Genomic DNA, 22963 nt, shown 5'->3' with positions numbered 1-22963 from the left:
TTATGATCGTCCACCTATAGTGACTATAGGTACTATGCACGTCCATCTATAGAGACTATATATTCTATGCACGTCCATCCATAGTGACTATAGGTTCTATGCTCATCCATCAATAGTGACTATATGTACTATGCCCGTCTATGCATAGTGACTATAGGTACTAAATATGTCCACTCATAGTGACTATAGGTACTATATATGTCCATCCATAGTGACTATAAGGACTTTGCTCGCCCATCCATAGCAACTATCGGTACTGTATATGTCCATCCATAGTGACTATATGTACTATATATGTCCATCCACAGTGACTATAAGGCCTTTGCTCGTCCATCCATAGTGACTAGATATTTTGCTCGTCCATCCATAGTGACTATAGATACTATGCTCGTCCATCCATAGTGATTATATATATTATGTACGTCCTTCCATAGTGACTATTGGTACTATGCTTGTTCATGCATAGTGAATATAGGTACTATGTGCTGGAAATTTTCCAACACTAATACACCATTTCTTGTATTAGAATACATCATTATTATATTAACCATAGTATTTACTAACTCTACTATTATGTAGAACTAATTCAATTAATGTTTCTATTGCGACGCAATATTTGCCAAATTCTTCCCACAGTCTCAATGACGCCGGGAGGTAGCTACAGGCTAAAACATTAATCTCTCCACATTTAGTTGCATCTAAAAAAAGTTTAGTTAATTACGTTCCATTACTAAGGATAATCATATATTAAGTTGATTGTTTACGTAACATATTATTACATACTTAATTCGTTCATTTAGGTGTATTAACAACTGTAGTAGAAAATATTGCAAAGTAAAGCAATTTATGTGATATTTCTTCATGCAGACGTAATAAGCTGACCTGAATTATGCAAAATATGTTGCATGTTAATGCATTATTTAGTGACATAAGCACTTGTCACCAGTCCTTTCCTTCCGAATTAATTGCAAGTAAAAATAAAGTACTTTAAGCTCGAGAATACTTTGAGCGGGCTGCGCATGCGTAGCACAGCCTGGGAGGAAGAAGAGCGACGTGCTTGCTGCCCGACCCCGACGAGTGACGCCATATTAGCAGCGTGCGAGAGAGACAACGCAGTAGTAAAGCATTTGCTTAGTTTAATTATTCGTTCTTACAATCACAAGAGCGTTTCAACGTTAAATTGACAATCAATAGCCGTGTCCTGGAATCAGAGTGATAACAAATCCGAAGTCAATGTCCTTCACACAGCAGCTGAAGACGAAGGATTGCGTGTTTCTCGCCATAAACGGACACGCGGCTCGGCAACTATAATTTTTTTCTTTTTGTTATACTGTGTACACATTTATCATTTAGACTAGTTGTCGTTAGGCCAATCAATTAAAACAAAACCCCAGTACGTCTCTTTAACAATATTCTTAATTTATATAGGAATCAATATTGCATTAATACCTGTAAATAAATTCTACACTGATTGCTATATTCAGTAGAAATATTTCCTTTAATTAGGATGTATTATTAATAGTCAAGTAGAAAGGTTCTCTAGTCTACTTGCCTTGCAGCAACCGGGTCCGCGTCAAGCGAGGTACTAGGCTGTCCCACCTTCAGGCAACAATTTTGTCAGACGCAATACGTCGTCAGGAGTGTGGCAGTTAACTTCACATCTCTCGCAATTCACAGCTAAGGTTTATAAATTAATGTAGATACTATTAACGTAGACATTTTAATGATCTCCCATTGAGATCCATGTTACTAACCACTGGTAGTAATACTTGTCTATCGAAGTATCTTGAGGTCAATTCGATTCTAATTATTATTGCCCAACTTGCAATTACTTATTTGATTTACTTCAGTGAACGAACCACACTGAAATGATGTCAGGAATACAATAGTCTTTTGACATATAACCCCCCATTTTGGGTGAGAACATTTGATTCATAAATTACAGTCCCTTTAATATTCAAGATAATAATTATCAATAATATCCATAGGACACTAGTTCATGGATTTAATAGTAAACCACATGCTCTACCCAGTTTCCACTTTTCCTTTAAAAAGTGGTGGTCCTTCGCCGCTATCGAAATCTAGCATCAATTTAAATGAATTATATGAGTCAAGTTTTCCCACACTATGTTTGTTAATGCATAGTGAACATAGGTACTATGCTCGTCCATCAATAATGACTATAGGTACTATGCTCGTCCATTTATAGTGACTATAGGTACTATGCTCGTCCATCTATCGTGACTATAGGTACTATGCTCGTCCATCCATAATGACTATAGGTACTATGCTCGTCCATCTATAGTGACTATAGGTACTATGCTCGTCTATCCATAGTGACTATAGGTACTATGCACGTCCATCCATTGTAACTATAAGCACTATTCTTGTACATCTATAGAGACTATAGATACACTGCGTGTTCATCCATTGGTACCATATTTACTATATATGTCCATCCATAGTGACTATAGGTTCTTTGCTCGTCCATCCATAGTGATTATAGGTACTATGTCCGTCAACCCATAGTGACTATCGTAACTATATTCGTGCATCAATAGAGACTATAGGTACTATGCTCGTCCATCTACAGTGACAGTAGGTATTATGCTCGTTCATTCATAGGTACTATACATGTCGTTCCACAGTGACTATAGGAACTATGTACGTCTATCCATAGTGACTATAAGTACCATATACGTCCATCAATAGTGACTATAGGTACTATGCTCGTCCATCCATAGTGACTATAGGTACTATGCTCGTCCATCTATAGTGACTATAGGTACTATGCTCGTCCATCCATAGTAACTATAAGTACTATGCTTGTCCATCCATAGTGTCTATAGTTACTTTGCTCGTCCATCTATAGTGATTATAGTTACTATATATGTTCATCCATATTGAATATAATTGCTGTATATGTCCATTAATAGTGACTATGGATACTATGCTCGTCCATGCATAGTAATTATAGGGACTATGCTCGTCCATCCATAGTGACTATATGTACTATACGCGCCCATCTATAGTGATTATAGGTATTATGCTCGTCCATCCATAATGACTATAGGAACTATGCTCGTTCATCAATAGTGATTATAGTTACTATATATGTCCATCCATAGTGATTATAAGTACTATGCTCGTCCATCCATAGTGACTATAAGTACTATGCTTGTCCGTCTATAGTGACTTTTGGTACTATGCACGTCCATGCATAGTGACTATAGGAACTATGGACGTTCATCCATTGTTATTATAGTTACTATATGTGTCCGTCCATAGTGACTAAAATACTATGCTTGTCCATCTATAGTGACTATAGGTACTATACTCGTCCATTTATAGTAACTATTGGTACAATGCTCGTCCATCAATAGTAAGTATTGGTAGTTTGCTCGTCCATTCATAGTAACTATAGGTACTATACTCGTCCATCCATTTTAAGTATAGGTAATTTTCCCGTCCATCATTAGTGGTTATAGATACTATTTTCGTCAATCCATAGTCGCTATAGGTACTATCGTCTGTGGATGACAGGCTGTGCTTGATGCTGAAGGTGAAAAGACTGAATAGTTCATTTCCAAGATTCTTTAACAAATTGGCGACATAATGGCGCCAGGAACAAGAGAATAGTATTTTAACAAAATTATTGTTGTATACTTTAGTGTAGAACAAAAGTGTTCAACAGGTACACAAAAGGTACAGAGTGCACTTTTCTGTAGTCTGTGCCTAAAATCTTGAGTGAAGTCAAACAGACATGAATCGAGTGAGGAAACTGACAGACAAAGCAACATCGACAAGTCTACTCTATAAATGACTCCTTACCTTCAGTCATGTTGGCTATCACCATCAGCATACTTCTCACACCTGTAAACAGTTGCCACCATTAAGATCGTATCCTTACATGTGTTTCTATGATGTGTTCAAAACTAGAGATTACATTGTGTACTGGTGCCTTATGGTGTGTACTCGTGCCTTATGGCACCAGTACACACCATAAGTCAGGTGTGTCAGGTCAGTGTTTGGCCTGCCATAAGCCATAAGTCAGGTGTGTTTGAGTCAGTCAGGTGCAGTCACAGTGAGAGGTTGTGTTAGCTGGAGCTCCGATTCTAATAACATTATTATTGCAATAATGGAAGGATTTGTGAAGGATTTGGTAAGTCTGGTTGGAGCTCTGAGAGCAGAGAGGGATTCCCTGCGGGAGGAGGTACGACGGCTGAGACTTCGGGAGGAAACGAAGGAGGAGGCCAGTGTTGACGGGACCTCATTAAGGAGGACTGACGGGACCAGTATTAAGAAGTCCTCGTCTTGGCAAGTTGTGAAAGACAGGGGTCTTAAGAAGACCTTGGCAAAACCGACAACTAATAGCCTACACCTAAGGAGTTTTAACGCATTTGACGTATTAGAGGACGAGTGTTGTGTTGAACCTGTTGTTCAACGAGGTGGCAAAGACAAAGTCACGAGGAGCATTGAAGCGCAGGTCCCTCAAACTGCTCGAAAGGAAAAGGGAGAATCGAAGCGAATTTTGGTTGTGGGAGATTCCCAGGTGAGGTATTTAGACAGAACGTTTTGTGCCAGAGACAGGGGGAACAGATTAAGGATTTGCTATCCGGGAGCTGGAATTGGTGATATTGTTGGAAACATGAATGATATTATGACAGGAAATGGGAACAAACCCATTATTTGTATTAGTGCAGGGGGTAATGATGTTGGACGAGTTAGGAGTGAGGAACTAATACAGAGATTCAGGACAGCCATTGAATTAGTTAGGAGCAAGGGAGGAATCCCGATCATATGTGGCATTCTTCCAAGAAAGGGAGTGGGAAATGAATGGATGTCGAGGGCAATTGGTGTCAATTGCCGGCTGGAAAGATATTGCAAATCAAATGCAATATCTTTCATAGACAACTGGGAACACTTCTATGGAAGAAATGAAATGATTGCTCGTGATGGGGTGCATCTATCGAGAGCTGGGGTTGTTGCTGTTGCGAACTCGTTGGAAGAAGTGGTTAGAGGTGTTAGTTTGGGTTTAAACTGTTAGTAGATAGAGGTATGGGAATTGATTTGGAGGAAGGAGATAATAAAAGTATGTGTTTGTGGGAGAAAGGAATTGGCAAAATGATCAGGGAAAGAGAAGGGCCTCAAAATAACAATTCACATAGGGTATATTACACTAACAGTAGAAGTCTAAGAAATAAAATTAACGAATTAAATGCTCTTGTCTGCACAGAAAAAATAGATATTATTGAACTTACCGAAACGTGGATGAATGTAGAAAATAGAGAACTATTAGCTGAATATCAAATAAATGGATTTAAACAATTTCACACAGATAGATGTATTAGACGAGGAGGGGGAGTAGCCATATAAGTTAGGGACAATTTGAAATGTAGTCTCAAAGAGGGAATCAAAACTGAGCCACACACAGAAACTATTTGGATAGAATTAAACGAAAAAGCAAATAATATTATAATAGGAGTTATATATAGGCCACCAAGTTTAGACAGAATGGAAGCAAAGCATCTATGGGATGAAATATCTAGGGCATCTAGATCTAACAGTATTTACGTCTTGGGTGACTTTAATTCTAGTGGAATAAACTGGTTGAACAAAACAGGGAATAGTGAAGCAGAAGATTTTCTAAAATTAATTGACGATTGCTTTCTTACGCAACACATTAAGGAACCAACACGGGAAAATAATATTTTAGATTTAGTGTTAACTAACAGGGAAACACAAATTAATGACATCGAAATAGGGAGTGAGCTAGGGAACAGTGATCACAAAGAAATCAGATTTAGCATAGAATGGAATAGACCTGTAGGAGAAAATTCTGTTAAAGTGCCAGATTTTCGAAAAGCTGATTTTAATAGCCTAAGAAATTCTTTGGGTCAAATTGATTGGAAAGTCTTGGGTGTGGGGTGGGGGCCGATCTTGGAGCGAGACATGAACCCAGCAATAGGTGACGTAAATGGGGATTTCTATGTGGATTCAATATATGACTTATTTAAGAATATTCTAAACAAAGCACAGGAACGTAGTATACCATACAAATTTAATAGATCGAATACTAATGACCCAAAGTGGATAACAAAGAATTTGAAGACCCTTATAGGTAAAAAGAGAGCTTGGTACAAAAGGATTAAAAATGGGGAGGGCACTTTAAAACAGGAATTCGTACAACTGGTTAGAAATGTTAAAAAAGAGATAAGGAAAGCAAAAAGAAACTATGAAGTTCGCATAGCAGGGCAAGCAAAGACAAAGCCTAAAGGGTTTTTTCAGTTATATCGTACTAAGACTAGGGAAAGGATAGGTCCATTAAAAATTGAGACAGGCCAAATAACAGATAGTGATGAAGAGATGAGTAGTATTTTTAATAATTATTTTGTATCTGTATTTACTAAAGAGGAACTTAACAATATGTCTTCAGACGAACAAGTCTATGTGGGTGGGGACGAGGACAGGTTGACATAAGAACATAAGAACAAAGGCAACTGCAGAAGGCCTATTGGCCCATACGAGGCAGCTCCTATTTATAACCCCCCAATCCCACTCATATACATGTCCAACCCATGCTTGAAACAATCGAGGGACCCCACCTCCACAATGTTACGCGGCAATTGGTTCCACAAATCAACAACCCTGTTACTGAACCAGTATTTACCCAAGCCTTTCCTAAATCTAAACTTATCCAATTTATACCCATTGTTTCGTGTTCTGTCTTGTATTGATACTTTTAATACCCTATTAATATCCCCTTTGTTATGTCCATTCATCCACTTGTAAACCTCTATCATGTCACCCCTCTCTCTTCGCCTTTCCAGTGAATGCAACTTAAGCTTTGTTAATCTTTCTTCATATGAAAGATTTCTAATTTGGGGAATTAACTTAGTCATCCTACGCTGGACACGTTCAAGTGAATTTATATCCATTCTATAATATGGCGACCAAAACTGAACTGCAAAATCTAAATGGGGCCTAACTAGAGCAAGATATAGCTTGAGAACCACACCAGGTGTCTTGTTACTAACGCTGCGATTAATAAATCCAAGTGTCCGATTTGCCTTATTACGAACATTTATGCATTGATCATTTTGTTTTAAATTCTTACTAATCATAACTCCCAGATCCCTTTCGCAATCTCAACACCATCTAGCTCGTATCTTGTAACTCTATCATCATTACCTAACCTCAGAACTTTACATTTATCAGCATTAAACTGCATCTGCCAATCCTTTGACCATTTCAAAACCCTATCTAGATCAACATGAAGTGATAGTGAGTCCTCCTCCGAATTAATTTCCCTACCGATTTTCGTATCATCGGCAAATTTGCAAATGTTGCTACTCAAACCTGAATCTAAATCATTTATATATATTATAAACAACAGAGGTCCCAGGACAGAGCCTTGAGGCACTCCACTAACAACATTTTCCCACTCTGACTTGACTCCATTTATACTAACTCTCTGTTTCCTTTGGTATAGCTATGCCCTAATCCAGTTTAATATAGCACCCCCAATACCATGAGCCTCTATCTTTTTAATCAGTCTTTCATGTGGCACTGTATCAAAAGCTTTGCTAAAGTCAAGGTACACAACATTACAATCCTTACCACTATCAACTGCCTCAACTATGCTAGAATAAAAAGATAACAAATTTGTTAAACATGAACGGCCATTTATAAAACCATGTTGCGACTCAATTATTAATTTATGTTTTTCAAGATGAAGACGAATTTTATTTGCTATTATAGATTCGAGTAACTTACCCACATTAGACGTTAGGCTAATTGGTCGATAGTTAGACGCAAGTGATCTATCTCCTTTCTTGAAAACTGGTATCACATTAGCAACTTTCCAAAACTCTGGCACTCTGCCTGACTCTATTGATTTATTAAATATGGTTGACAGTGGGTCACAAAGCTCCTCTTTGCATTCTTTAAGCACCCTGGCAAACACTTCATCCGGCCCTGGGGATTTGTTTGGTTTGAGTTTTACTATTTGTTTAAGAACATCCTCCCTGGTAACTGCTAAACTCGTCAACCTGTCCTCGTCCCCACCCACATAGACTTGTTCGGCTGAAGGCATATTGTTAAGTTCCTCTTTAGTATATACAGATACAAAATATTTATTAAAAATACTACTCATCTCTTCATCACTATCTGTTATTTGACCTGTCTCAGTTTTTAATGGACCTATCCTTTCCCTAGTCTTAGTACGATATAACTGAAAAACCCTTTAGGATTTGTCTTTGCTTGCCCTGCTATGCGAACTTCATACTTTCTTTTTGCTTTCCTTATCTCTTTTTTAACATTTCTAACCAGTTGTACGAATTCCTGTTCTAAAGTGACCTCCCCATTTTTAATCCTTTTGTACCAAGCTCTCTTTTTACCTATAAGGTTCTTCAAATTCTTAGTTATCCACTTTGGGTCATTAGTATTCGATCTATTCAATTTGCATGGTATACTAAGTTCCTCTGCTTTGTTTAGAATATTCTTAAATAAGTTATATATTGAATCCACATCGAAATCCCCATTTAAGCCACCTATCGCTGGGTTCATGTCTCGCTCCAAGACCGGCCCACACCCCATACCCAAGACTTTCCAATCAATTTGACCCAAAGAATTTCTTAGGCTATTAAAATCAGCTTTTCGAAAATCTGGCACTTTAACAGAATTTTCTCCTACAGGTCTATTCCATTCTATGCTAAATCTGATTTCTTTGAGATCACTGTTCCCTAGCTCACTCCCTATTTCGATGTCATTAATTTGTGTTTCCCTGTTAGTTAACACTAAATCTAAAATATTATTTTCCCGTGTTGGTTCCTTAATGTGTTGCGTAAGAAAGCAATCGTCAATTAATTTTAGAAAATCTTCTGCTTCACTATTCCCTGTTTTGTTCAACCAGTTTATTCCACTAAAATTAAAGTCACCCATGACGTAAATACTGTTAGATCTAGATGGCCTAGAAATTTCATACCATAGATGCTTTGTTTCCATTCTGTCTAAATTTGGTGGCCTATATATAACTCCTATTATAATATTATTTGCTTTTTCGTATAATTCTATCCAAATAGTTTCTGAGTGTGGATCAGTTTTGATTCCCTCTTTGAGACTACATTTCAAATTGTCCCTAACATATATGGCTACTCCCCCTCCTCGTCTAATATATCTATCTGTGTGAAATAGTTTAAATCCATTTATTTGATATTCAGCTAATAATTCTCTATTTTCTACATTCATCCACGTTTCGGTAAGTGCAATAATATCTATTTTTTCTGTGCAGACAAGAGCATTTAATTCGTTAATTTTATTTCCTAGACTTCTACTGTTAGTGTAATATACCCTAAGTGAATTGTTATTTTGAGGCCCTTCTCTTTCCCTGATCATTTTGCCAATTCCTTTCTCCCACAAACACATACTTTTATTACCTCCTTCCTCCAAATCAATTCCCATACCTCTATCTACTAACAGTTTAAACCCAAACAAGCGCCTCTAACCACTTCTTCCAACGAGTTCGCAACAGCAACAACCCCAGCCCTCGATAGATGCACCCCATCACGAGCATACATTTCATTTCTTCCATAGAAGTGTTCCCAGTTGTCTATGAAAGATATTGCATTTGATTTGCAATATCTTTCCAGCCGGCAATTGACACCAAGTGCCCTTGACATCCATTCATTTCCCACTCCCTTTCTTGGAAGAATGCCACATATGATCGGGATTCCTCCCTTGCTCCTAACTAATTCAATGGCTGTCCTGAATCTCTGTATTAGTTCCTCACTCCTAACTCGTCCAACATCATTACCCCCTGCACTAATACAAATAATGGGTTTGTTCCCATTTCCTGTCATAATATCATTCATGTTTCCAACAATATCACCAATTCCAGCTCCCGGGTAGCAAACCCTTAATCTGTTCCCCCTATCTCTGGCACAAAACGTTCTGTCTAAATACCTCACCTGGGAATCTCCTACAACCAAAATTCGCTTCGATTCTCCCTTTTCCTTTCGAGCAGTTTGAGGGACCTGCGCTTTAATGCTCCTCGTTACTTTGTCTTTGACGAGTTTAGCAGTTACCAGGGAGGATGTTCTTAAACAAATAGTAAAACTCAAACCAAACAAATCCCCAGGGCTTGATGAAGCTTTTGCCAGGGTGCTTAAAGAATGCAAAGAGGAGCTTTGTGACCCACTGTCAACCATATTTAATAAATCAATAGAGTCAGGCAGAGTGCCAGAGTTTTGGAAAGTTGCTAATGTGATACCAGTTTTCAAGAAAGGAGATAGATCACTTGCGTCTAACTATCGACCAATTAGCCTAACGTCTATTGTGGGTTGTTACTCGAATCTATAATAGCAAATAAAATTCTTCTTCATCTTGAAAAACATAAATTAATAATTGAGTCGCAACATGGTTTTATAAATGGCTGTTCATGTTTAACAAATTTGTTATCTTTTTATTCTAGCATTGTTGACGCAGTTGATAGTGGTAAGGATTGCGATGTTGTGTACCTTGACTTTAGCAAAGCTTTTGATACAGTGCCACACGAAAGACTGATTAAAAAGATAGAGTCTCATGGTATTGGGGGTGCTATATTAAGTTGGATTAGGGCATGGCTATACCAAAGGAAACAGAGAGTTAATATAAATGGAGTCAAGTCAGAGTGGGAAAATGTTGTAAGTGGGGTACCTCAAGGCTCTGTCCTAGGTCCTCTGTTGTTTATAATATATATAAATGATTTAGATTCAGGTTTGAGTAGCAACATTTTCAAATTTGCCGATGATACGAAAATCGGTAAGGAAATTAATTCGGAGGAGGACTCACGGTCACTTCAAGTTGATCTAGATAGGGTTTTGAAATGGTCGAAGGATTGGCAGATGCAGTTTAATGCTGATAAATGTAAAGTTCTGAGGCTAGGTAATGATGATAGAGTTACAAGATACGAGCTAGATGGTGGTGAGATTGCGAAGTCGAATTGCGAAAGGGATCTGGGAGTTATGATTAGTAAGAATTTAAAACAAAAGGATCAATGCATAAATGTTCGTAATAAGGCAAATCGGACACTTGGATTTATTAATCGTAGCGTTAGTAACAAGACACCTGGTGTGGTTCTCAAGCTATATCTTGCTCTAGTTAGGCCTCATTTAGATTATGCAGTTCAGTTTTGGTCGCCATATTATAGAATGGATATAAATTCACTTGAACGTGTCCAGCGTAGGATGACTAAGTTAATTCACCAAATTAGAAATCTTTCATATGAAGAAGGATTAACAAAGCTTAAGCTGCATTCACTGGAAAGGCGAAGAGTTAGGGGTGACATGATAGAGGTTTACAAGTGGGTGAATGGACATAACAATGGGGATATTAATAGGGTATTAAAAATATCAACACAAGACAGAACACGAAACAATGGGTATAAATTGGATAAGTTTAGATTTAGGAAAGACTTGGGTAAATACTGGTTCAGTAACAGAGTTGTTGATTTGTGGAACCAATTGCCGCGTAACATTGTGGAGGTGGGGTCCCTCGATTGTTTCAAGCATGGGTTGGACAAGTATATGAGTGGGATTGGGTGGTTATAAATAGGAGCTGCCTCGTATGGGCCAATAGGCCTTCTGCAGTTGCCTTTGTTCTTATGTTCTTATGTTCTTATGGTGTGTACTGGTGCCTTATGTTGTGCTCTGGTACCTTATGGAGTGTACTGGTGCCTTATGGTGTGTACTGATGCATTATGGTGTGTACTGGTGCCTTATGGTGTGTACTTGTGCCTTATGGTGTTGTGAAAGACAGGGGCCTTAAGAAGACTTTGATAAAGCCGCCTTCAAACGCCATAGCAACTTCTAATTCATTTGACGTTTTGGAGGACGAGTGCTGTGGAGAGACTGTGGATCGCGCAAAAGGGAAAGCAACGAAGAGAAAGGAAGCGCAGGCCCCTCAGAAAGTAAAGGAAGTACCTAAGCAAACATTAGTTGTGGGAGATTCCCAGATAAGGTATTTGGATAGAACGTTTTGTGCTAGAGATAGGGGGAACAGGTTAAGGGTTTGCTATCCCGGAGCTGGCATTGGTGATATTATAAACAACATGAATGATATTATGGCTGGTAATGGGAACAATCCCATTATTTGCATTAGCGTGGGAGGAAATGATGTTGGTCGAGTTAGGAGTGAGGAACTGATTCAGAGGTATAAAACAGCCATAGAGTTAGTTAGGAGCAAGGGAGGAATCCCGATCATATGTGGCATTCTTCCAAGAAAGGGAGTGGGAAATGAATGGATATCGAGGGCACTTGGTGTCAATTGCCGGCTGGAAAGATATTGCAAATCAAATGCAATATCTTTCATAGACAACTGGGAACACTTCTATGGAAGAAATGAAATGTATGCTCATGATGGGGTGCATCTATCGAGAGCTGGGGTTGTTGCTGTTGCGAACTCGTTGGAAGAAGTGGTTAGAGGTGTTTGTTTGGGTTTAAACTGTTAGTAGATAGAGGTATGGGAATTGATTTGGAGGAAGGAGGTAATAAAAGTATGTGTTTGTGGGAGAAAGGAATTGGCAAAACGATCAGGGAAAGAGAAGGTCCGCAAAATAACAATTCACTTAGGGTATATTACACTAACAGTAGAAGTCTAAGAAATAAAATTAACGAATTAAATGCTCTTGTCTGCACAGAAAAAATAGATATTATTGCACTTACCGAAACGTGGATGAATGTAGAAAATAGAGAACTATTAGCTGAATATCAAATATATGGATTTAAACTATTTCACACAGATAGATATATTAGACGAGGAGGTGGAGTAGCCATATATGTTAGGGACAATTTGAAATGTAGTCTCAAAGAGGGAATCAAAACTGAGCCACACACAGAAACTATTTGGATTGAATTAAACGAAAAAGCTAATAATATTATAATAGGAGTAATATATAGGCCACCAAATTTAGACAGAATGGAAGCAAAGCATCTATGGGATGAAATATCTAGAGCATCTAGATCTAACAGTATTTATGTCATGGGTGACTTTAATTTTAGCGGAATAAACTGGTTGAACAAAACAGGGAATAGTGAAGCAGAAGATTTTCTAGAATTAATTGAACATAAGAACATAAGAACATAAGAACAAAGGTAACTGCAGAAGGCCTATTGGCCCATACGAGGCAGCTCCTATTCTATAACCACCCAATCCCACTCATATACTTGTCCAACCCGTGCTTGAAACAATCGAGGGACCCCACCTCCACAATGTTACGCGGCAATTGGTTCCACAAATCAACAACCCTGTTACTGAACCAGTATTTACCCAAGTCTTTCCTAAATCTAAACTTATCCAATTTATATCCATTGTTTCGTGTTCTGTCCTGTGTTGATACTTTTAATACCCTATTAATATCCCCCCGGTTATGTCCATTCATCCACTTGTAAACCTCTATCATGTCACCCCTAACTCTTCGCCTTTCCAGTGAATGCAACTTAAGCTTTGTTAATCTTTCTTCATATGAAAGATTTCTAATTTGGGGAATTAACTTAGTCATCCTACGCTGGACACGTTCAAGTGAATTTATATCCATTCTATAATATGGCGACCAAAACTGAACTGCATAATCTAAATGGGGCCTAACTAGAGCAAGATATAGCTTGAGAACCACACCAGGTGTCTTGTTACTAACGCTGCGATTAATAAATCCAAGTGTCCGATTTGCCTTATTACGAACATTTATGCATTGATCCTTTTGTTTTAAATTCTTACTAATCATAACTCCCAGATCCCTTTCGCAATCCGACTTCGCAATCACAACACCATCTAGCTCGTATCTTGTAACTCTATCATCATTACCTAACCTCAGAACTTTACATTTATCAGCATTAAACTGCATCTGCCAATCCTTTGACCATTTCAAAACCCTATCTAGATCAACTTGAAGTGATAGTGAGTCCTCCTCCGAATTAATTTCCCTACCGATTTTCGTATCATCGGCAAATTTGCAAATGTTGCTACTCAAACCTGAATCTAAATTGACGATTGCTTTCTTACGCAACACATTAAGGAACCAACACGGGAAAATAATATTTTAGATTTAGTGTTAACTAACAGGGAAACGCAAATTAATGACATCGAAATAGGGAGTGAGCTAGGGAGCAGTGATCACAAAGAAATCAGATTTAGCATAGAATGGAATAGACCAGTAGGAGAAAATTCTGTTAAAGTGCCAGATTTTCGAAAAGCTGATTTTAATAGCCTAAGAAATTTTTTGGGTCAAATTGATTGGAAAGTCTTGGGTATGGGGTGTGGGCCGGTCTTGGAGCGAGACATGAACCCAGCGATAGGTGACTTAAATGGGGATTTCGATGTGGATTCAATATATAACTTATTTAAGAATATTCTAAACAAAGCACAGGAACGTAGTATACCATACAAATTGAATAGATCGAATACTAATGACCCAAAGTGGATAACAAAGAATTTGAAGAACCTTATAGGTAAAAAGAGAGCTTGGTACAAAAGGATTAAAAATGGGGAGGTCACTTTAGAACAGGAATTCGTACAACTGGTTAGAAATGTTAAAAAAGAGATAAGGAAAGCAAAAAGAAAGTATGAAGTTCGCATAGCAGGGCAAGCAAAGACAAATCCTAAAGGGTTTTTCAGTTATATCGTACTAAGACTAGGGAAAGGATAGGTCCATTAAAAACTGAGACAGGTCAAATAACAGATAGTGATGAAGAGATGAGTAGTATTTTTAATAAATATTTTGTATCTGTATTTACTAAAGAGGAACTTAACAATATGCCTTCAGCCGAACAAGTCTATGTGGGTGGGGACGAGGACAGGTTGACGAGTTTAGCAGTTACCAGGGAGGATGTTCTTAAACAAATAGTAAAACTCAAACCAAACAAATCCCCAGGGCCGGATGAAGTGTTTGCCAGGGTGCTTAAAGAATGCAAAGAGGAGCTTTGTGACCCACTGTCAACCATATTTAATAAATCAATAGAGTCAGGCAGAGTGCCAGAGTTTTGGAAAGTTGCTAATGTGATACCAGTTTTTAAGAAAGGAGATAGATCACTTGCGTCTAACTATCGACCAATTAGCCTAACGTCTATTGTGGGAAAGTTACTCGAATCTATAATAGCAAATAAAATTCGTCTTCATCTTGAAAAACATAAATTAATAATTGAGTCGCAACATGGTTTTATAAATGGCCGTTCATGTTTAACAAATTTGTTATCTTTTTATTCTAGCATTGTTGAGGCAGTTGATAGTGGTAAGGATTGCGATGTTGTATACCTTGACTTTAGCAAAGCTTTTGATACAGTGCCACATGAAAGACTGATTAAAAAGATAGAGTCTCATGGTATTGGGGGTGCTATATTAAGCTGGATTAGGGCATGGCTATACCAAAGGAAACAGAGAGTTAGTATAAATGGAATCAAGTCAGAGTGGGAAAATGTTGTAAGTGGAGTGCCTCAAGGCTCTGTCCTGGGACCTCTGTTGTTTATAATATATATAAATGATTTAGATTCAGGTTTGAGTAGCAACATTTGCAAATTTGCCGATGATACGAAAATCGGTAGGGAAATTAATTCGGAGGAGGACTCACTATCACTTCAAGTTGATCTAGATAGGGTTTTGAAATGGTCAAAGGATTGGCAGATGCAGTTTAATGCTGATAAATGTAAAGTTCTGAGGTTAGGTAATGATGATAGAGTTACAAGATACGAGCTAGATGGTGTTGTGATTGCGAAGTCGGATTGCGAAAGGGATCTGGGAGTTATGATTAGTAAGAATTTAAAACAAAAGGATCAATGCATAAATGTTCGTAATAAGGCAAATCGGACACTTGGATTTATTAATCGCAGCGTTAGTAACAAGACACCTGGTGTGGTTCTCAAGCTATATCTTGCTCTAGTTAGGCCCCATTTAGATTATGCAGTTCAGTTTTGGTCGCCATATTATAGATGCAGTTTAATGCTGATAAATGTAAAGTTCTGAGGTTAGGTAATGATGATAGAGTCACAAGATACGAGCTAGATGGTGTTGTGATTGCGAAGTCGGATTGCGAAAGGGATCTGGGAGTTATGATTAGTAAGAATTTAAAACAAAAGGATCAATGCATAAATGTTCGTAATAAGGCAAATCGGACACTTGGATTTATTAATCGCAGCGTTAGTAACAAGACACCTGGTGTGGTTCTCAAGCTATATCTTGCTCTAGTTAGGCCCCATTTAGATTATGCAGTTCAGTTTTGGTCGCCATATTATAGAATGGATATAAATTCACTTGAACGTGTCCAGCGTAGGATGACTAAGTTAATTCCCCAAATTAGAAATCTTTCATATGAAGAAAGATTAACAAAGCTTAAGTTGCATTCACTGGAAAGGCGAAGAGTTAGGGGTGACATGATAGAGGTTTACAAGTGGATGAATGGACATAACCGGGGGGATATTAATAGGGTATTAAAAGTATCAACACAGGACAGAACACGAAACAATGGGTATAAATTGGATAAGTTTAGATTTAGGAAAGACTTGGGTAAATACTGGTTCAGTAACAGGGTTGTTGATTTGTGGAACCAATTGCCGCGTAACATTGTGGAGGTGGGGTCCCTCGATTGTTTCAAGCACGGGTTGGACAAGTATATGAGTGGGATTGGGTGGTTATAGAATAGGAGCTGCCTCGTATGGGCCAATAGGCCTTTTGCAGTTACCTTTGTTCTTATGTTCTTATTATAGAATGGATATAAATTCACTTGAACGTGTCCAGCGTAGGATGACTAAGTTAATTCCCCAAATTAGAAATCTTTCATATGAAGAAAGATTAACAAAGCTTAAGTTGCATTCACTGGAAAGGCGAAGAGTTAGGGGTGACATGATAGAGGTTTACAAGTGGATGAATGGACATAACCGGGGGGATATTAATAGGGTAATAAAAGTATCAACACAGGACAGAACACGAAACAATGGATATAAATTGGATAAGTTTAGATTTAGGAAAGACTTGGGTAAATACTGGTTCAGTAACAGGGTTGTTGATTTGTGGAACCAATTGCCGCGTAACATTGTGGAGGTGGGGTCCCTCGATTGTTTCAAGCACGGGTTTGACAAGTATATGAGTGGGATTGGGTGGTTATAGAATAGGAGCTGCCTCGTATGGGCCAATAGGCCTTCTGCAGTTACCTTTGTTCTTATGTTCTTATGTTCTTATGGTGTGTCCTGGTGCCTTATACTGTCTACTGGTGCCATATAGTGTGTACTGGTGCCTTATAGTGTGATCTGGTGCCGTATGGTGTGTACTGGTGCCTTATAATGTGTACTTGTGCCTTATATTGTGTACTGGTGCCTTATAGTGTGTACTGGGGCCTTATAGTGTGTACTTGTGCCATATGGTGTGTACTGGTGCCTTATGGTGTATACTGGTACTTTATGGTGTATACTGGAGCCTTATGGTGTGTACTGGTGCCTTATGGTGTGTACTGGTGCCTTATGGTGTGTACTGGTGCCTTATGGTGTGTACTGGTGCCTTATGGTGTGTACTGGTGCCTTATGGTGTGTACTGGTGCATTATAGTGTGTACTGGTGCTTTATCGTGTGTATTGGTGCCTTATGGTGTGAACTGGTGCCTTATGGTGTGTACTGGTGCATTATTGTGTGTATTGGTGCCTTATGGTGTGCACTGGTGCCTTATAAGAACATAAGAACATAAGAACAAAGGTAACTGCAGAAGGCCTATTGGCCCACACGAGGCAGCCCCTATTCAATAACCACCCAATCCCACTCATATACTTGTCAAACCCGTGCTTGAAACAATCGAGGGACCCCACCTCCACAATGTTACGCGGCAATTGGTTCCACAAATCAACAACCCTGTTACTGAACCAGTATTTACCCAAGTCTTTCCTAAATCTAAACTTATCCAATTTATATCCATTGTTTCGTGTTCTGTCCTGTGTTGATACTTTTAATACCCTATTAATATCCCCCCGGTTATGTCCATTCATCCACTTGTAAACCTCTATCATGTCACCCCTAACTCTTCGCCTTTCCAGTGAATGCAACTTAAGCTTTGTTAATCTTTCTTCATATGAAAGATTTCTAATTTGGGGAATTAACTTAGTCATCCTACGCTGGACACGTTCAAGTGAATTTATATCCATTCTATAATATGGCGACCAAAACTGAACTGCATAATCTAAATGGGGCCTAACTAGAGCAAGATATAGCTTGAGAACCACACCAGGTGTCTTGTTACTAACGCTGCGATTAATAAATCCAAGTGTCCGATTTGCCTTATTACGAACATTTATGCATTGATCCTTTTGTTTTAAATTCTTACTAATCATAACTCCCAGATCCCTTTCGCAATCCGACTTCGCAATCACAACACCATCTAGCTCGTATCTTGTAACTCTATCATCATTACCTAACCTCAGAACTTTACATTTATCAGCATTAAACTGCATCTGCCAATCCTTTGACCATTTCAAAACCCTATCTAGATCAACTTGAAGTGATAGTGAGTCCTCCTCCGAATTAATTTCCCTACCAATTTTCGTATCATCGGCAAATTTGCAAATGTTGCTACTCAAACCTGAATCTAAATCATTTATATATATTATAAACAACAGAGGTCCCAGGACAGAGCCTTGAGGCACTCCACTTACAACATTTTCCCACTCTGACTTGATTCCATTTATACTAACTCTCTGTTTCCTTTGGTATAGCCATGCCCTAATCCAGCTTAATATAGCACCCCCAATACCATGAGACTCTATTTTTTTAATCAGTCTTTCACGTGGCACTGTATCAAAAGCTTTGCTAAAGTCAAGGTATACAACATCGCAATCCTTACCACTATCAACTGCCTCAACAATGCTAGAATAAAAAGATAACAAATTTGTTAAACATGAACGGCCATTTATAAAACCATGTTGCGACTCAATTATTAATTTATGTTTTTCAAGATGTGTATGGTGTGTACTGGTGCGTTATGGTGTGTACTGGTACCTTATGGTGTATACTGGAGCCTTATGGTGTGTACTGGTGCCTTATGATGTGTTCTGGTGCCTTTTGGTGTGTACTGGTGCCTTATGGTGTGTACTGGTGCCTTATGGTGTGTACTGTTGCATTATAGTGTGTACTGGTGCTTTATCGTGTGTATTGGTGCCGTATGGTGTGAACTGGTGCCTTATGGTGTGTACTGGTGCATTATTGTGTGTATTGGTGCCTTATGGTGTGTACTGGTGCCTTATGGTGTGTACTGGTGCCTTATGGTGTGTACTGGTACCTTATGGTGTATACTGGAGCCTTATGGTGTGTACTGGTGCCTTATGGTGTGTACTGGTCCCTTATACTGTGTACTGTTGCTTTAAGGTGTGTACTGGTGCCTTATGGTGTGTACTGGTGCCTTATACTGTGTACTGTTGCTTTAAGGTGTGTACTGGTACCTAATTGTGTGTACTTTTTTTCAGTGATATTCCTGCGCGGGCCCTAAGCCTCTGGCTGGCCCACTAAGTGTTGCTTGTTTCTTTTTTACTTGGGCGGAGTATGAAAATTTATGACTCTTATGGTCGCTTCAGTAAGATTTTGCCATATGTGTTTAACAACTTCTTCTGCTCTGTTGAATCTAAGTTGAAATCTTAATGGGTTTGTAACTGTGCACTGTGTTAGATAATGTTCCAGTGGTCTGTCGGCCATTTCTCCACAGTGCTGACATTGATGTGTACTGGTACCTTATGGTGTGCACTGGTGCCTTATGGTGTGTACTGGTGCCTTATGGTGTGTTCTGGTGCCTTTTGGTGCGTACTGGTGCCCTATGGTGTGTACTGGTACCTTATGGTGTGTACTGGTATCTTTTGGTGTGTGCTGGTGCCTTATGGTGTGTACTGGTGCCTTATGGTGTGTACTGGTGCCTTATGGTGTGTACTGGTGCCTTATGGTGTGTACTGGTGCTTTATGGTGTGTATTGGTGCATTATGGTGTGCACTGGTGCATTATGGTGCGTACTGGTGCCTAATGGTGTGTATTGGTGCCTAATGGTGTGTACTGGTGCCTTTTACTGTGTACTGGTGCATTATGGTGTGTACTGGTGCATTGTAGTGTGTACTGGTGCTTTTTACTGTGTACTGGTGCATTATGGTGTGTTCTGGTGCGCTATGGTGTGTACTGGTGCCTTATGGTGTGTACTGGTACCTTATGGTGTGTACTGGTGCCTTATGATGCGTACTGGTGCCTTATGGTATGTACTGGTGCCTTATGGTGTGTACTGGTTGTTTTACGGTGTTTAACGGTGCCTTAAAGTGTGTACCGGTGACATATGGTGTGTACCGGTGCCTTATGGTGTGTACTGGTGCCTTATGGTGTGTACTGGTGCCGTATGGAGTGTACTGGTGCCTTATGGTGTGTACTGGTGCCTTATGGTGTTTACTGGTGCCTTACGGTGTGTACAGGTGCATTATGGTGTGTACTGGTGCATTACGGTGTGTACTGGTGCCTTATGGTGTGTACTTGTGCCTTATGGTGTGTACTGGTGTATTATGGTGAGTACTCTTACCTTATTGTGTGTACTGGTGCCTTATGGTGTGTACTGGTGCCTTATGGTGTGTACTGGTGCCTTATGGTGTGTACTCTTACCTTATTGTGTGTACTGGTGCCTTATGGTGTGTACTGGTGCATTATGGCGTGTACTGGTGCCTTATAGTGTGTACTGGTACCTTATGGTGTGTGTTTTGGTTCCTTATGGTGTGTACTGGTGCCTTATGGCGTGTACTGGTGCCTTATAGTGTGTACTGGTACCTTATGGTGTGTACTGGTGCATTATGGTGTGTACTGGTGTCTTATGGTGTGTACTGGTGTCTTATGGTGTGTACTCGTACCTTATGGTGTGTACTGTGCCTTATAGTGTGTACTGTGCCTTATGGTGTGTACTGGTGCCTTATGGTGTGTACTGTGCCTTATAGTGTGTACTCGTACCTTATGGTGTGTACCGGTGCCTTATGGTGTGTACTGGTGCCTTATGGTATGTACTGGTGCCTTATGGTGTGTACTGGTGCCTTATGGTGTGTACTGGTGCCTTATGGTGCGTACCGGTGCCTTATGGTGTGTACTGGTGCCTTATGGTGTGTACTGGTGCCTTATGGTGTGTACTGGTGCCTTATGGTGTGTACTGGTGCCTTATGGTGTGTGCTGGTGCCTTATGGTGTGTACTGTGCCTTATAGTGTGTACTCGTTCCTTATGGTGTGTACCGGTGCCTTATGGTGTGTACTGGTGCCTTATGGTATGTGCTGGTGCCTTATGGTGTGTACTGGTGCCTTATGGTGTGTACTGGTGCCTTATGGTGTGTACCGGTGCCTTATGGTGTGTACTGGTGCCTTATGGTGTGTACTGGTGCCTTATGGTGGGTACTGGTGCCTTATGGTGTGTACTGGTGCCTTATGGTGTGTACTGGTGCCTTATGGTGTGTACTGGTGCCTTATGGTGTGTACTGGTGCCTTATGGTGTGTACTGGTGCCTTATGGTGTGTACTGGTGCCTTATCGTGATGTTTATATATAAGCCGCAAATATTCAGTTTTCTAACTCATTAAATAAGTCACAAGGAACTGTGAACATAACTTTGCTCTTACTCTCACCTTCCTGGACGCCTCGCTGCTCCTCCTGCAGCTGGTGTATAGCAATCTGGTTGATAATGATGGTACCAGTCAGGTCCAACTCCTCCGTGTGGCCCATGGTGGCCTCCGGGAAGGCGGCCGACCAGCCCACCAGGACACAGAGGAGAGGCAGCAGACAGACAGACATGACTCTCTCCACCACACTCACACTACACACTAACCAACACCCTGCATGACTGCTGGCTGGCTGGCTGGCCACCACGCACTAAGTACACCCGCGCTCAACGCCCACACTGATAGGTAGTGGGGCGTTGAATATTGAACTACCAGGAAACTCTCCTTCAATATGGCCAGTTCTTACACATACTTTTACAAAGAGGAGAAGTCCAGTGAGAGTAATGAGCATAAAAGAATATGAAAGAATGTAGAGATTTGTTAATAAGAAGGTTAAGCTATAAGAGTTAAGAGAACTGCGCCTTACAACCAGGGAGGTTATAACTAACTGAGAGGATTTGATCATAACACCAAATACTGAGGCTAATGTACAAGGTTAACAGGGACAGCTTGTTTTTAATGAACGATTAATAGGGCATAAGTTGAGGTAGGAAACCCAAATTATTAGAGGAAAGATAAGGACATACTCCTACCCTGTATGTGTAGGCAACAAGTGGAATGAACCGAAAGAAAAAGTTGCAGAAGCCACCTCTCATCAAAAATTTTAAGACAAGATCCGACATAGAATGTGATCGTGAGAATAGTTAAACTGTAATGCAACAAGTACAACAAGGCCCGAGTAGGAGAGGTTTAAAGAGCTTCACCTCCTTAGCAACCCATCCAAAGACCAAGTCCATTCCATCCAGTGGCTGACCCATGAGACACATTCATCAGTTTTAAGATTTTGTTCATTTTAAACTGAAGTTTTCTCAAATATAAATTAATATATTATCAAATTGTGCATATTTAGGCAATGGTTGGGATAGGTTAGGTGTTTAGGATCTGTTGGCTCTTATTTGCATTTGTAGAAAGTAGGTAAATCATTTACAGCGTTGTGGTTCAAACAAAAGTCATCAGCGATGCACATGTTCTGGAAGTGTTCGGACGTCATCAGTCGTGAGTTGTCGGAAAAATCGACACCATTTACCAACTTTCAAATTGACACAGTAGAAATTTCCGGCAGTAGAAAACGGGGGATGTCATTACCACATCGCTATTAGATTCACCAGCTATGTTAATGGGAAATCTTAATACCACAGTCTTTGGACTGTTAACATAATAAAAACATTTCATTTGAATCAACTTAATTATCAGTACTAAAATAGAGTAAATGTAAGCCTTCCATTCACTTCTTGACATCTGGACA

At 39.5% G+C, this 22963-nt stretch overlaps 1 protein-coding gene across 1 annotated transcript in view; it reads right to left on the bottom strand.

Annotated features, from left to right (window-relative positions):
* Positions 1-21836, bottom strand: part of LOC138351745 (golgin subfamily A member 6-like protein 22) — a 180412-nt gene extending 158576 nt beyond the window's left edge. Inside the window, exons 1-2 of the mRNA XM_069303773.1 lie at positions 21625-21836; positions 3832-3873 (exon numbers count right to left, since the gene is read on the bottom strand). Coding sequence (XP_069159874.1) covers positions 3832-3873; positions 21625-21790 — 208 coding nt within the window. The 5' untranslated portion in view covers positions 21791-21836. The remainder of the gene's footprint in view (positions 1-3831; positions 3874-21624) is intronic.
* Positions 21837-22963: the final 1127 nt, after the last annotated feature.

The sequence above is a fragment of the Procambarus clarkii genome, chromosome 50 (genome assembly GCF_040958095.1).
Source record: "Procambarus clarkii isolate CNS0578487 chromosome 50, FALCON_Pclarkii_2.0, whole genome shotgun sequence".
NCBI classification, from domain to species: Eukaryota; Metazoa; Arthropoda; class Malacostraca; order Decapoda; family Cambaridae; genus Procambarus; species Procambarus clarkii.
The sequence above is the reverse complement of the archived record's forward strand: the minus strand, read 5'-3'. Positions and strand labels throughout refer to the sequence as shown.